The sequence below is a fragment of the Taudactylus pleione genome, unplaced genomic scaffold, assembly GCF_031769625.1.
Source record: "Taudactylus pleione unplaced genomic scaffold, aTauple2 ptg000177l, whole genome shotgun sequence".
NCBI classification, from domain to species: Eukaryota; Metazoa; Chordata; class Amphibia; order Anura; family Myobatrachidae; genus Taudactylus; species Taudactylus pleione.
The window spans coordinates 1,181,504-1,198,476 of NW_028284579.1; the positions used below are offsets into that span (position 1 = coordinate 1,181,504).

General features: G+C 42.7%; 1 protein-coding gene and 1 non-coding gene across 2 annotated transcripts in view; both read left to right on the forward strand.

Moving 5' to 3' along the window:
* Positions 1-212: 212 nt before the first annotated feature.
* Positions 213-284, forward strand: TRNAQ-UUG (transfer RNA glutamine (anticodon UUG)). Its single transcript has one exon. It is a non-coding gene; the product is annotated as a tRNA-Gln (tRNA).
* A 10,484-nt stretch (positions 285-10,768) lies between these two features.
* Positions 10,769-16,973, forward strand: part of CFAP95 (cilia and flagella associated protein 95) — an 82,912-nt gene continuing 76,707 nt past the window's right edge. Inside the window, exon 1 of the mRNA XM_088475715.1 lies at positions 10,769-10,963. Within this exon, the coding sequence (XP_088331841.1) occupies positions 10,848-10,963 (116 nt within the window). The 5' untranslated portion in view covers positions 10,769-10,847. The remainder of the gene's footprint in view (positions 10,964-16,973) is intronic.

Consider the following 16,973-nt stretch of genomic DNA (forward strand, 5'->3'; position numbering starts at 1 on the left):
ATGATTTGGTGGTGGGACCCTAGGTTTATTCGGGATGGGTTTGTGGTGGATCCCCAGAGATATTCGGGATGGTTTTGTGATGGGACCAAATATTCACTGCATGAAGAAGAGTTAAAAAGCTTATTGTGCATTTAATGTATATGTAAATGTCTAATGATTTCACATTTTGCTTTGTCATAGTCCACCCATTACCGACTCATGTACACATAAGTGGTTCCATGGTGTAATGGTTAGCACTCTGGACTTTGAATCCAGCAATCCGAGTTCAAATCTCGGTGGAACCTGAATGTTTTTTTAAATGATCTTGAAAAAGAGTGAAATTTAGATAGCTAAAGTAGGTAACCTATTTTATCAACAGGGGCGCATATAGGTTATTAGATACATTTGCTCATTGTGTCTATATACAAATAAATACCTTTTTTTAAACATACATAAGACCTTTCGTCATATTTGCATTTCACATTGTCACACTGACATGCCCTATGTACTATAACTCCTAGACACAGGTGAGCGCATGGTACAATACTTCTTTCCATTTGTATAATTCTTTTGGAGACAGGACATCTCCAGTACTAAGCTGCTCCTGAAACAATAAACATTATATCTTGCTGAGTGCTGTTCACAATTTCATTTCTAATAAAGTAGGTAATGACATTGCTTGGACAATGGGAAACCAAGAGTTAAGCTGGCCATCCACTATACAATTTTCTGTCAGATATCTGTCCAATCTGGCTGTTTGGAATGAAAACCTGGTAATGTATGGGAGGGAGCAAATGACAATCGTCTATTTGCTCACAAATACTGGAAAATAGCCAAAAATGGTTGTTCAGACAAATTGGTTAAAACACACAAATGTAACCAATTTGAACAATTTTTTTGTCCCTTTTTCAGTGTTTAAAACCATATGATCGACTGTCATTTGCTCCCATACATAACCAGTTTTTCATTCCAACCAGCCAGATTGGACAGATATCTGACAGAAAATTGTATAGTGGATGCCCAACTTAAGTAATAGGAGTGCTTGTAAAACAAAATCATACCAAATAGTGTTGATGATAGCAGTGGAGCACTTCAAACCATAATTATTTTAGCATCAGCAGTAGTAATTGCTTTGGCCAGGTATGAGCATTGTGGGCTATAGCTCAGTTTAATTAATATTTTATCTCCTTCAAATTACAGCTAAGTAGTTGCAGAGAGAGTAAAACTGAGAAAAGTCGCAAGCCCATCAAATTCAAACTTTCATAAAACAGCAGCTCCAGGTATTGTAGATGGGTTAAAATGGAGGCTCACTTAAGGTGCCTACACACATAGCAATGTGCTCACGATCCGACATCGTGCACGATTTCCCTTGAAAACTCTCCTCGGCAGCTCTGCACACGATTTGGTATTTGCAGGGCCGGATTAAGAGGTGGGCGCCAGGGGCAGTCGTCCCTGGGCCCCCACACACAGAGGGGCACCCACTAGCAGCGGTGCAGCCGGTGGCTTCACCCGCCGCTAGTGTCCCCACTACTAGTGTAGAGTGGACCGCGCAGGGAGCGCGGCCACACTACACAGTGACAAACACACAGCCGCCGGCGGCAGCTGTGTGTTTGTTACAGCAGCCGATGAGAGTCACACAGACTCTCATTGGCTGCTGCTTCAAAGGAGGGAGCCGGCTAGAGCTCACTTATGAGCTCCGTCTTCCCAGGTGATGATGGGAGTGACGTCATGACGCTGACGTCTCTCCCATACTGCAGGAGAAGAGGAGCCGGAGCGGACAGCGGCGGTCACGTCAGGAGTGGGGTTTCAGGTAAGTTGTGGTTTTTTTTTTTGGTGTGTGTAAGGGGCACTGCATAGGGGGGGCCGCTTCATGGGGGCAATGCATAGGACAACTACTGGCGGCACTGAATAGAGGTGGGCTACTACTGGGGGCAGTGTATAGGGGGGACTACTTCTGGGGACAATACATAAGGGGGGGACTACTGGGGGCACTATATAAGGGGCACTGCATGGGGGGACCACTACTGGGTCTGAGGGCACTACTGAGGGCACTGTATAGGGGGACCACTACTGGGGAGTTATATAAGGGGCACTGCATAGGGGGGGACCACTATTGGGTCTGGGGGCACTATATAAGGTGCACTAATGGGGGCACTGCATAGGGGGACCACTACTGGGTCTGGAGGACACTATATAAGGAGCACTGCATAGGGGGACCACTACTGGGGGCACTGCATAAGGGACATTACTACAGGGGATGGTGATATATAGGGGCCCCCACAAGTTTGTTGCCCAGGGGCCCCCACAGACCTTAATCCAGCCCTAGGTGTTTGCAGTGTCCAATCTTCAAACAATCTATCGTGCATCCAGACTTTTTCCAGTGCATTTGTATCCCAGATTGGCAGATCTGCCCTACAGCAGGGCAGACCTGACGATGCGATGTACGACCAGCGGGGACGTGCATTGTGATCGTGAGTGGGGACTCACGATTTTCTCACGATTTGGCCATATTTTATATGATCTGTCGTTCCAATGCGTCGGAATCGGCCAGATCGTGTAAAATATCGCTATGTGTGAAGTAGAAATTATTTTGTAAGTACAACAGATTTATTTTTACATCTACCTATTAAGTGCCTACACCCCTGGTGTGTTTCCATTCCCCAGTTATCTGCATGAATTCCTCCTGTCATTAGTGGCAAATGCAAGATTTTGAAATGGGGGTTTCCAAATCCTAGGTTACCAAACCAATTAAAAAACATCTATCCACAAATATATATACTACTGTTTGGGGTCACTTAGAAATTTCCTTATTTTTGAAAGAAAAGCACTGTTTTTTCATTGAAGATAACATTAAATTAATGTGCGATGTTGGAAGCTGAACTGTCACATATTAGTGCCGCCCACTGCTGTCACTTAACTTAGTGAGCCAGCTAGCTGGATGCAGCCTTTTGGCCTAAACTAGATGAAATCAATATTGTGAGGTGGTCAAAATTGACTGGAATGACTGGAAATACATGTTATTGAGGTTAATAATACGGTAGAAACAAAAACAGGCCCAAAGTATGTGATTTCAGCTGTTTTTATTATTTTTTTAGAAAAAATACAGATCCAAAACCAAAACACAAGCAAGGATGGTTTTGGCAAAACCAACTCCAGATCCAAAACACGAGGACATACAGATCCAAAACCAAAACACGGGGGTCGGCGCACATCCCTAATTAAACCAACATAGATACACTACTTCACTATCTGAGCTCCAGCTAAACTAAGCACCAAGCAGCTACTACAGAACTGTTCAGGGAGCCAAACTGTCTTGAATGGGATGGAACTTTGGAATCAGTACATACAGCAACTTACGTAGTTCTCCTTGATTTTTGAATGATTTTTTCTTGGTTTTATTTTTGTCTTGGCTTTTTCTGTTGCACATATCCCAATACCTTTCTTTAGTCTGTTCCTTATGTCAGCCTGAACCAGCCTGATAAAACAGCTCATACCCTCTTAGTTGCTTGGGAATTTAGGAGAAAGTAATTTCATGTACAATTATCACAGTTTTGGAATATTGGAACACATAGATTTTTTTTTTTACATCCTGATTGAATGAAGAAACAATTATGATGGGATTAAGTATCTAGGGGTCTTTGGATAACACAAGTCCAGAATTAGTTGGGATGTCAATTATGATGGGATTATTTATCTAGGGGTCTTTGGATAACACAAGTCCATAATTAGTTGGGATGTCCACCTTCCAACACTGCAGCACTAAGCTCTCAGCGAAGGCTGGCAATTCTCATAACTGTATCATGGGAATTACAGAGTTTAAGCTTTGGACATCCACCTTTAAAATATCCAAAACCTTATAATGGAATGTACTCCTTAGACTCCACTTGTTAATGAGCATAACAATGGGGATGTTCATCTGAGGTCAGTGACCTTACTCTATCAATGACCATTACCTCATATGTCAATTTAAATAGTTTGGTATAAACGACATTATGAAGTTCACCAGAATCCTTTTCCAGTTAATATGAAACATTTTTATATAATCAAAATATTCAGATTCTATCCATCTGTCTTATATGAACCAGTCTCATGTTTCTTTTCCTTTCCTAGCTATGATTCATGGATCTATTGGTTTTGTGATGCAGCTAGTTAATAATGTAGAGCCTTTTACATAGACATAAGAATATCTGCATATACCTGCATCTGTTATTCTGCTCATACATCTACCAATCCCATTTATTTCTATCCAAGTCTGTTCTTTTTTTCTTGCTCCTATAGCCTGGACACATGTGTAGTAGTATCCTACAGTGGCATCCCTCCCCGCAGTGACACCCGGTGCGGGAAGGGTTGTGTCCGTGGCGAAGCCACGCGCCGTAAAAAAAGGGTTGCGGTATCGTGGGCAGGGGCCGTGGCCCGAACCTCCATTTTAGTCAATCTGTGTGCAGTGCCTCACTGTGGCTCCCTCAGCTACAGTGCAGCACCTGGCTCCTGTCACCTGGGTGACACTCAGGTGCGGCCCGCACCCCCCTTGTGACGCTACTGGTATCCTATTATATTATCTAAACTGTGAGGAAGCCTCATTGCAATGGGAACTCACTATCACATCATTTAATGCTAACATGGTTCTCTCATCTACCCTCCCTCAAGCCATCCAGAGTTATTCAAATAAAGGAGTGCCCAAAAAGTAGACAGCTGAAAATTATGTACATAGAAAGATTAATTTGGAGTGTGACACACCATATAATTTACTAGAAGAACAGGACCTGCAGGAGTGAGGTAATCCAGAGATGCACTCCACACTTTTTCCCACAGTATTGTGCCCTTTTTCGAATAAAAAAATAACAAGCAGAAAACAACGGAAGCTAAACTCCCTACTGTGAAGGATTGCAGGATTACAACACAATAAAAATATTATCAGACCATTGTTAAATCCTTGTAAAAAAAACTTTATAAAACAAAGCAAAAACATATAAGCTGGTAATTGCCGTATACAACCTCTCGCTGAAAACAATAAATAAGACAATATTATAGCTAATATATAATATATTTATGTTATAATATAAGATATACATATTGAACAATTAGCGCCCATCCTGTACGATCCAATCCAGCAACGGATCTAGGAAACTAGAATTTTCAGAGGAATAAATCTCAAAATAATGATTAAAAAAATCTTTAAAGTTCATCTGAAACTAGCGTTTGCCGCGGAAGTAGTTTTACAAAGACAATAGTGACATCTAATATTGTGATGTGTATTTTATATTGTAGACAATAATCATAAAATGTCTTTGTAATACTTGCAATTTTTCCTTCAGGGATTAACACAAAAAGATGCTTGGGGCTTCTAACTCGTGAGCAAGCCATGTAAAGCTGCCCATGTCAAACAAATCTTATCTTGTAGATCCCAAATCTGTTGCTACTTAACTAACAGTTTCACTGAGGGGTTACTAGTAACATGGGCAGCAACTCTATGATATGTAGTATTTGTCTTGGTGCGCCATCTACTGGATTGACATGTATACTGCAACTTCATGAGTCAAGGTAAGCTGCTTGATTAGTGCTTAATATATCATTGGATTTTCCTGCGAAATAGATCTTGAGATATATACGTATATACAGTCAGGTGCATAAATATTTGGACATTGACAGAATTTTCATATTTTGGCCTCTATTCACCACCACAATGGCTTTGACATGAAACAAAGAAGATGTGCTTTAACTGCAGACTTTCAGATTTAATTTGAGGGTAATTACATCCAAATCAGGTGAACGGTGTAGGAATTACAACGGTTTCTATATGTGCCTCCCACTTTTTAAGGGGCCAAAGTAATGGGCCAAAAGTAATGGGACCCTCAAATTAAATCTGAAAGTCTGCAGTTAAAGTACATCTTGTTTGTTTTATTTCAAAGCCATTTTGGTGGTGAATAGAGGCCAAAATATGAAAATTCTGTCAATGTCCCAATATTTATGCACCTGACTGTATATCTATGTATTTCTATATGCATACATATATAATGGTTTGCGTTCGGTATGTGCAATATCCGTATATATACAGTACTGTGCAAAAGTTTTAGGCAGGTGTAGAAAAAAAGAAAAAAGTTAGCAGTGCGCTTATCCAGAACATACGAGCCTAAACGGGAGCTGCAAATGCTAAAGAGGTCACCAATCTCCTAAATAGAAAAAAATTAAAAATATACTAGCTTGCGCTCACCTTCTGGGGATAATGTAGCTGGGTGGTGTGTACAATTTCTAAATGATTACGACTACAGATAAAAGTTTAAATGATTTTATAAAAAAATCATGTGAATATGAGAGACAAAACAGACTGACATGAATACATTAGGAGAGGGTGGTGGGAAGGTGCAAGAGTAGTGGAAACTGTTCGGGGGGAGGGGAGATTAAGGAATAAAAAAGAGATGCAAAATAGATTCCAAATACTTAAAGAACCCGTAAAATTAAGATACCAAAAAAACAGACATTCATAAAAATCAATTTGGTAAAAGACATGAAAATAAAAAATACACAATAGATCTGGAAGTTAGAATGGTATTAAAAAACACCTCTTAGGATAAAAGTACCTGAGTCCTGACCAGATGCACAAGCAACGGGTCCGCCGCTGTCACTGTGCAAACCGTTACATACCGGACACCGACTGTGTTCCTCAGTACAGCACACGTCCGTGGCTTACCTTCACCTGTGGCTTAGATGTTGATGGCAGTTGCCGCTTGAAGACCACCTTCCATCTGGCCTGGGTAATACCTGTTTCCTTGTGCAGCAAGCTGTGTTGTCCAATACGTTACAGCCAACTACGGTAGCCTATTTCAAGGTGTGGAAAAAATGCTGCAGCATAAGAATGCTTTCAAAAAGTGTTAATAGTTTATTTTTTTATCAATAAACAAAATGCAAAGCGAATGAACAAAAGAGAAATCTAATTCAAATCAATATATTTGGTGTGACCACCCTTTGCCTTCAAAACAGCATCAATTCTTCTAGAAAACTTGCACACAGTTTTTGAAGGAATTTCGGCATGGAGGTTGTTCCAAACATCTTGGAGAACTAACCACAGATGTGGATGTAGGCTTGCTCAAATCCTTCTGTTTCTTCATGTATTTCTCAGCATTTAGGATACCATTAATCCTGACCAAATTCCCAACTCCATTTGCTGAAATGCAGCCCCAAACTTGCAAGAAACCTCCACCATGCTTCACTGTTGCCTGCAGACACAACAATGAATTTGTACATATTTGTTTAATAAATTTGTTATAATCATACTCAAAGCTTTTTTTTTTATATCAATAGACATATACTAAATAAGGCACTCTATTTTCAATTCCCAATTTGACGTACTGCCCATATGTGACGCATGCTTGCCTCCTCTCCCAGATTGTCCAGGAGGATCACAAATTTCACTGAGTCTAACTGCACTTCTTGGAAAGTAGACCAGCCTCCATGGAGCCTGCCCACTTTCCCAGTGAAGTGAGTGTTTAGGAGATTTGACCACACAATTTACAGCGAAAGCATTAATAAAGCACTGTCCTCCGCTACAATGGTTGCCTCACGTCTCTCGACTTGACATCTCCTCCAGGATCTCACTGAGGGGACCACTGAAAAGTGGGCAAGTATGTTGTAAATGTATAGAGAGCTTATGAGCTATCTGGGTGCAAATGGGGGTATATTTAATATAGCTTGGCATAATAACTATTTGGGGTATGTGAGGCAAAATGATGGTATCTGAAGAGACAGATGCATTAATGTAGTTGGTGATTCTTACCATAACATACATATTCTATATTATATTCTATATTATATAATATGCTGTTGTATACCGCATCAAGCAGTGTGTATGGACGGCGCAATGTATCGTTCCATCGTGTCGTCCCGTCAGCTGGGTACACAATCACATTGTGAGTACCCACCTAATGAGTCCTCAGCAGAAGCTGAAATTGGCATATACATAAATATATATATATATATATAAAAAAATTTTTTAACTGTTTAAACTCACCAAACGCTTTTTCAAGATGTGTGATTTTCACCACCCCAAGAATAATCTGATTCTTTTTTTTTATTAACTATTATTTATAGGGCAACACCAGGGTATCATGAGCACTGCAGTCATAACAAAATGACATAGATATTGGAAAAATCCATAGAATGATCTGATGGCATCTTTGTTACTGCGCATGCTTGAATTGAGTTCAGGCATGCGCATGGAGAGGGCCCTAGGGATCCAGATGGATCTCTCTTTGCAACCCAAACCACCTTCCAATAGGAAGGAGTGGGCTCCGGGAACTAATGCCATCTGAAGGAGTCCGTTCCCGAAATCAAAATCAGAAAACTTCCAATTCTCAGAACTTGATGAATTTTGTTCCCCGGGACGTGAAGTACAATGGGACTGTGCTGTGCGCAAGAGATGTCAATGATATATGCGTATCCTATTGCAGCAATGCTGTATGGGTCTATTACTAAAAACATGTGGAAACTACTGTTTACGCCTGTATAACAGACCTATTCAGCTTGATAAATAGTCCTCCTTATAGTCATTACTGAAGAAGTATTTGTTAAAGTTACAGGTATAGATAAACACATTTTATTAGAGTGGGTAAGATATAAAACTTGAGTCTACTGGTATGGCTTTTGTCCATTCTAGGAAGGGAAATGGAGGGGAGAATTGTGTGCTACACAGGGATCATTAACAACTAGAGGAACTTCACTCTGAGAATAACACAAATCAAGACTGACAAATATGTAGAAGCAGTGGCAGATTTCCCCCTATGCACATGAGCAGGGCCGGCTCCAGGCACTGTAGAAGATCCCTGCCATCCACCCATCTGCTTCCCTCCACCCATCTGCTTCTGTTATTATTTTATGCTCTGGGGGAGGGCGCAGTGAGGGAAGGGAAGGGGAGCACGAGACGGCGCTGGGTGCCGAGACACCTAGCACCAGCCCTGCATATGAGGCATGTGCCTAGGGGCGCCACCTTCTGAGGATGCACAGCAGGATGCCCCACCATCCCATCAGAGCTGTTGATTCTTGTTTTTAATGTAGCGCCAGAGGAGGGGGGGGGGGGGGAGGGAGGGGCGCAGGCGGCAATTTTCTTGCAGGAAAGGTTGGGGCTACCTGTCTAAATGCTGTCTGCCAGGATGCTTCAGCTTCGGGACCAGCCAGCTCTAGCAGTCATGAAGGGGGAGGAGCTTCAGCTGGCATCAGAGCTGGCCCTAGCCCAAATTTTGGGTAAGCGAGTATATTTTTTGGCGCTTACCCCTCCGGCAGCAGAGACGTAATAAAAGTAAAAACATTTACCTGAAACCCCGCTCCTGCTCCTGGTTCCGCCGCTGCTATCAGCTCCTCCGTCAGTCCTCCGGGCCACTTTGCACTATGGGAGAGATGTCATGACGTCTCTCCCATTACCCACTGCGGAAGCCGGAAGATGCCCGGCTCCGGCAGTGGGAGCAGCAGCCGATGAGAGTCTGTCTGACTCTCATCAGCTGCTAAAGCAAACGCACAGCTGCCGGCGCCGGCGGATGTGTGTTTGGCACTGTGTAGTGCTGACCGAATTCCGTCCTGTCAGCGCTACACACGAGGTGCAGCTGTGTCAGAGACACAGACTGCCCGCGGCCCGCATAGTATGGAGCTGAGGCGCCCTCCACTATGTAGCCCCCTACACAGCTGCGTACCATGCGTAATGGGAGAACCGGGCCTGGCTGGCATTAACACTATTATATCTATGCAGAACGGCCTATGAAGTGGATAGATCCCCTTCAGTTTTTGTACGCTGACGTCATCAGCTACTGTCCAACGTCATTCCCTACCATCCACTTGGGCATAGAGGGGGAATATAAGGGGGAATATATCCTTGTGTCGAGCGTATTGAATCACCGTGCCTGAAGCGCGGCGAGCTTGCGAAGGGACAACTTTCTTGTTTTTTGGTGGACTGTATGGGCAAGTACAGAAACTGAAGGGGAAATATACCTTTCCGAGCTGCTTATCACTATCGTTGCTGCTGGGCGGCACTGCAGCTATGCTTAACTGCCCATGGGCTGACGGCAGTTGTGAAGGAGAGGGGGGTGCTCGATAATATCTGTCTCTGTACAGAAAACTATAACAGGTAAGGCATCCTATGTATTTTGACAAAATCCATAAGACAGTTTACCTGGTACTGATTACGTGCATTTGCCATCCATTGTGATATTTATGGGTTGATATTTACGGTTAAATCGTCACGTGTCCATGGGATTTTTCAGGACTTCTTCACGTCTCACTTCCATGTTTCACTTGGTTTATGCGCCCAGCAGGCTGCAGCATCATTCTAAAGTTTTAGTGCTGCAGCCTTCTGGGTGCATTGCAATGTACTCGGTGATAGTGACTTGCCCACAGTGGCCGTACAGAAACAATAAATGAGAATATATATTAGTTAGGGGCACGTCCTACTATGTTACTACTAGGACCTATATGTGAAAGCCGACCAGGGCGGGTCGGGACAGTACCATACAATAGGGACGCTAGCAGGAGAATTGACACCGCGGAGTGATTCTGCAATCGCCGCTTAGCGTCGGCGTTACCATGGACACATATATTGTGCCAATGCCAACCTGCAGCGTATATAGCCCGCCCGGCAAGTGCTGAAGATGCTGGCGGCTGTTATATTTTGTATTAGTGGTCCCTGAGGTATACAGTGCATAATTGTTGTGTGAAAAGGAAATGCATTGTGGAACTACTTTATAGAACCGCGAATGCATACTTGAGTGTGCTATAGTTCTCTAGTCTTTAGAATGTATTGTGGCATCATTACAAGTCTATGACGGAGGCGGAGCGACTGCTGTGAGGGGATAAGTTACTGCTAGAGAAGTAACAACTTACCTGCAGCCATGGCGGTGTATGTGATGGACGTCTCCTGCAAAAGAGCCCAGCTAGAAAGGAAAGGCTCCCTGTACCTGCGCTCAGACCACATGCACTATGATAAGCCCACCCTGGTGTCAGGCTGGTAAGGCAGATAGCATTGCCCTGTACATTAACACAACGGAGAGTAGGAGCATTGTCACACATTTAGTTTAATGTAAAACACATGTTCATGAATGAAAATATACTTTGTGCCAGCATTGGCTTTGAGCCCTGTTGAATAGAGCAGTAGTCTGAAATCATTGGTAATTGTAACACTATTTGTTAAATCTAATTAGTTATAAAGTAAAGGGACCCATACACCTGAGCCGTGTTTCCCCGTTCAGGCAACGCCGACCCCATCCACAGATCTGCAGTGCTTTCAAAACTGCTGATCCACGGACATTGTGATGATTCGTCGGCAGATCGGGGATATTTAACATGTTAAAAATCCCAGACTTCTGGTCGGATCAAGTAATTGAGATTTTTCAAAATAATGAATATTCCGATGTTTCGGCCCCGATGTCAGCAGAACGGGGAATTGTGGCAATCCGTCGTACATGTATGGGCATAGTTGCTGACTTACTGGCTGCCTCCTCCTGGTAGGCGCAGCAGGGGGCGTGGCAACAGCATAGGTGGGCTGTGCGTCGGCTTATCGGTGCTATTGTTGTCCCGCCACCACTATACAATGCCGAGATTACTGACGTAAAGAAGAGGGTGGGGATACAATGATGCAATTCAGTGCGAATCGCGTCTTTGGCCCCCTCCAGACCATTCACTTTAGCCAGATAAATGGGGGAAGTGCATGCTGTTTCTGGGGAGACAGTGTTTAGCTTTGTGATTAATGCAATGTGAGTGTTGTATACAAAGTGACAGGGCAACAATGTCACATAAAGTTTGCTTTGTCCCTCAAGAGTCCAACCATGCTCCTACTGGGTGGCAGACAAGGAGGCCTATTTATATTGACCTAAATGTCCCCAACAAGTATGCAATAACAGTAGTTTTGGCATTATTATTGAAATAGATTACCTATGTAACAAAGCCTGAACGCTGGAGATAAAACAGATATCTTTTACATTAGTAAGCTGACGCTACAGATCGCTGCTCCCATTTTTTTTAAAGGGGACTGCAATCAGGGCCGGTGGAAGGTTTCCGGGCGGCCTAGGCAACATTTCACCTACCGCCCCTGCTCCCTCCAATTCATAATATGCCATAATAATTTGCAGAATTATTAGTTTCCCTAGTTAAATAACATGCCACACAACAGTGTCCCAAATTCATAATATACTATATAGAATAATGCAAACAGCAGAGCGCCAAAATCATAATGTACCTCATAACACTGCTGCAAATTCATAATATGCCACTCAGCCATGAATTACGCCATTCATTTATTTTGTGTGGATTCAGCGGCCCCATCCAGTTGCCGATGCCCCTAGGCGGCTGCCTAACGCTGTCTAATGGTAGCACCTGCCCTGACTGCAGTATGGCCCAATTTATCAAACTTTCACATCTTGGCCCAGTTAGTTAATGCCACTGTAGCTGCTACAGAATCGCTGGAGAAGGATATCTTAAAAAAAAAATACAAAAAGAAAAAAGCACGTATTGCAATATTTGTAGGTACGGTGACTGCTGGCAGGAGGTTTAGGGGCATTATGACAACTAGCATGATATTTAGTAACTTTATTACTTGTGACATAATATTTTTGGGTACTGTGACTGTCGACATAATATTTGGAATGCACTATAAAAAGTCTTGTTTGAGAATGGAGTATACTGTAACTGCTAGCATAATAATTTCGGGAACATGCAGTATAATTTATTTTATTTATTGATTATTACCAGTTATTTATATAGCGCACACATATTCCGCAGCGCTTTACAGAGAATATCTTACCATTCACATCAATCTCTGCCCCAGTGGGAGGCAATCGGGAAGCCGACTGCCTAAATACCGGCAGCCGGCTTCCCGACTGTCTTATCCCGGCATGGGTGAAATGCCGGGCGTCTAGATATAGATGCCCGAAATCCCCCGACGCCGGGAGACTGGCGCCCGGCATCATGATCGTAGTGATGCCGGGCGCCGCGAGCGGACAGCCACGGGGGGGGGAGGGTTAGGTTTAGGGCTCCCGGGGGGGGGGACTTAGGGTTAGGCACCCCCCCGGGAGGGTCAGGGTCAGGATAGGGGGAGGGAGGGTTAGGGTTAGGCACCCCCGGGGGGGACTTAGGGTTAGGCAGCGGGGAAGGGGGTGGTTAGGGTTAGGCACCCCTAAGGAGGGTTAGGGGGGTTAGGTTAGTGGATACTTGCCTATCCACGATCGGGATTTCCAGCGCTGTCGGGCTTCCGCTGCGTCGCACTCTGCTTCTGTCGGGCTGACGGGAATCGAACTGCCGGCCATGCGGCCGACGGTATTTCATACCAATTCCGCCCCAGTGGAGCTTACAATCTCTATTCCCTACCACATGCTCACAAACATACACACTATGGTAACTTTTTTGTGGGGAGACAATTAACTTACCAGTATATTTTTGGAGTGTGGGAGGAAACCGGAGTACCCGGAGGAAGCACAGGGAGAATATAATGTTTCAGGGGCACTGTATCTAGTTATAAAATGTGAGTGGCCCTATGAAAGCTGATATAGTACAGTATTTGGGTGCACAACTACACTTTGGGCACGATTCTACTCTATGCAATGTGAATGGTGCCGGGAGATAGCTCCCGGAGCTATTCAATTGTGCGCGGTGTTTAGTCGGAGAATGCCCGTTCTCGCGAATAAACACCCTGTTTAAGGTGTGATAACGGGCATTCCCCGACCTAACTTCCCGGCGCCATGCTGTTATCCTGGCGCTAAGGGCAGAAAACAGCCTCGCGCCGGGACTTTTGTCGGATTTCTGCTCTCATGCCCGGGGGGATGCGAGAAGAAATCCTAGTCGCACTTGGCAGCGTGGTGTATTGAATAGCTGCGGGAGCTCACTCCCGGCACTATTCACATCGCATAGAATAGAATCGTGACCTTTGAAGACAAATGGGATGCTACAGTTGTCATCAATGTTTGGGTCACTGAGGGTGTAAGTAATCTGTGCTGGCACTACTGGTTGTGGAAACTTATACCTCCCAACAATTTTGGCAATCGGGACAAAGGTTTTGACTGTCAAGGTGGGAGGCCCTTACCTTAAATCGAGACTGTCCTGAGTTATGGGCGCATGGTGTCACAAAATATCATATGTTCTGAGGGGCCAGATTTCTTACATTGTAAGTGCTCTTTCATGCATTTATTGATATCAGTACAGTTTTATACTAGCATTTGTGTAAAATGTATTACGTTGAAGTATTGTACTTTGAAAACCTTGATACCTTGAATGTAAAAAATAAGTATTCAGAACAGGGTTGGCTGGTTTAAACCACTTCAGTTTAAACCAAATTTTTTTTTTTGTAAAAAAACACTCTGTTTTTTTTATTATGCTGTGAATACAGGCACAACACCGTGACTGGTATTATTTCACATTCTTGTTGCTTGTGGTCTTTATCTGAGTGAGCTGAACCAATGCAGTAAATCACACACACTACAAAGATATAGGGAGTGTGATCCAGATAAGAGAGGTGCTAAATCTGCCTTGCATCAAGCTAAAGGTGCCTACACACTAGGCGATCTGGTAACGATCCAATATCGTGTTCAATTTCTCCCCCCAGTAGCTCCCCGGCAGTCGGGGGCACAATTTGGTGTAAAAACTATCCAAATTGACCCATGATCTATCGTGCGTCCTAACTATTCCAGTGCATCGTATCTGAGATTTTCAGATCTTGCCTGCAGCAAGATACGATGTGCGACTAGCGGGTATGCGCATCGTGATCGTGAGTGGACACTCACGATTAGGGCATATTTTACACAATCTGTCGTTCCGATGCATCAGAATCGGGCAGATCGTGTTAAAAATCGCCTAGTGTGTAGGCACCTTAAGACTTCTCCCCCATCAGTCCCATAGGGCAGGAATAAAACCCACAGCTAACATTCTCAATCTTAAAGAGTAACCACCAACACATAAAACAGGCAATATACAGAGAAACACCACATAGTGTCATCTCCATGCTTACCTTTGTATTTCGATTCAAAACCTTCAGTCATATTGAGATAAGTGCTAGAAAGAAAGACATAGGGCAAAATTTACTAAGCGGCAGGTTCTAAACCCACGGCAGTTTGACGGCGGGTTCTAAACATCGGGGGCTGGTGGCGGTTTCTAAATGACAGCCCTGTTCTACTCTATTCTAAAATTTGTTTTGACGGTGGTTTTTCAGTGATTTTGGCCTTAGTAAATCTGCAGAAAGCCAAACCACCACCAAACCGCCAGGGTTTAGAACCCGCCGCTTAGCAAATTTTGCCGTAAGTCTCTGTGGTGTCACAAGTATCATCTTATGAATGGTGGACAAGCAAAAAAAGTTAACCCCAATGTATTTCCCATTATTTAACAACTTCTGACTGTTCAAGCATCTTCAGCTAGTGTAGAAAGATTTTTTTCTTCTTTCTGTTTAGTTCATTCGAAGTTTCAAAACAGACTGGGAACTGAAAAGGCCTCTAAACTAGTGTTTTTTTTTTATTCAAAATGTTTTAATGCCAGTGACATTTCCAGTACTAATGCTTAATTCCTTTATTTTGTGTTTGTGTGTTTCTCTGAAAAGTGCTTTTGCATGTTTTAATTATGTTTAGTCTAAAATTAGTTTTATTGAAAGATGCCATAAATCATATCAAACCCTAATAACTTTGGTTTGTTAATGTTAGAAAGCATTAAACGTGATTGATCAGGGTTTCCAATACTTAGCAAGATTAATATATATATATTTTTTTAACCATAATTTTTATTCAAGGAAAAGGAGAATACAATGACATTCATAACAACTTGTGAAATATATAAGAACATCAATACAATTGATGCCATAGCCATATCATCTAAGACTACATAAACATTAACCTTACATTTTCGTGTAAATTTTTTTCAATTAATAAAATAGCTAAAATAAATCAAAAGAAAACAAACAAAAAAGACCCCACAAGAAAACAAAAATAGAGGGGGGGGGGCAACATATGATAATATCATATTAATCATATTAGAACTCATTCTATGTAAATGGTACCACCGTCACATTTCAAAACTGTCATATTTGGACAGACAAGGCATCAAATCCTAGTGATAGTAGTAGTTGAATAATTAAGCCATGGGTCCCATAACTTATTAAATTTATCTGACTGATCCCTAAGAGCAAATGTGATTTTCTCCATAATAGCAATAAACCAAATCTTAGAGTACACTAAGTGTAATGCAGAGGCGGATAGTTGTTTCCAAGACTTGGCCAAAGTACACCTTGCAGCATGTAATATTTGGAGAACTAATTTATTTGAGGGGGAATTCAGCCCAGATATAGCCCCAATAGGGCAGTCCAAGGGCTTAAAGGAATCGAGTAATGAAGTACATTGTTCAATAAGGATTTTATCTCATTCCACAAATTAGTGATTTTGGGACACGTCCACCGGATATGTATAAAATCACCCCGCTGACCGCAATTCCGCCAGCACAGTGGGGAAGAGGATGGAAAAATCCTACACAGTCTAGTGGGAACCAAGTACCATCTCGTATAGATTTTATAAGAATTTTCTTTTATCAGAGTGGAAATGGAATATTTTGCTACATTACTTCTGATTATTTCCCATGATTCCTCACTAGGAGGAGGACCCAAATCAGCCTCCCATGCCACTTCATGGGAAAGTATATTTGCAGAAACCGAGGAGCAGAGTAAGCGATATAAAATGGAAATAATACCCTGTCTCATAGGTGTATAATAACAAAGTCACTCAACAGGCGTAAATGGTCTACAAATAGAATCTTTAGGGAGAGAGTTAAGAAATGACCTAATTTGAAAGTATTCATAGAGAATTGGACGAGAAATTTGATATTTTTGTACCAAATCCTCCAATGAATACCAAGTAGTGCCCTGTATAAAATCATACAGGAATCTAGGACGTGATGGTAATTTAAACCATGAATGTGACCGAGTGGTATATAATCCAGGAAGAAAATCCAGGTTGTCCCAAATGGGAGTCAAGGGGGAGGGATAGGATGAAAGA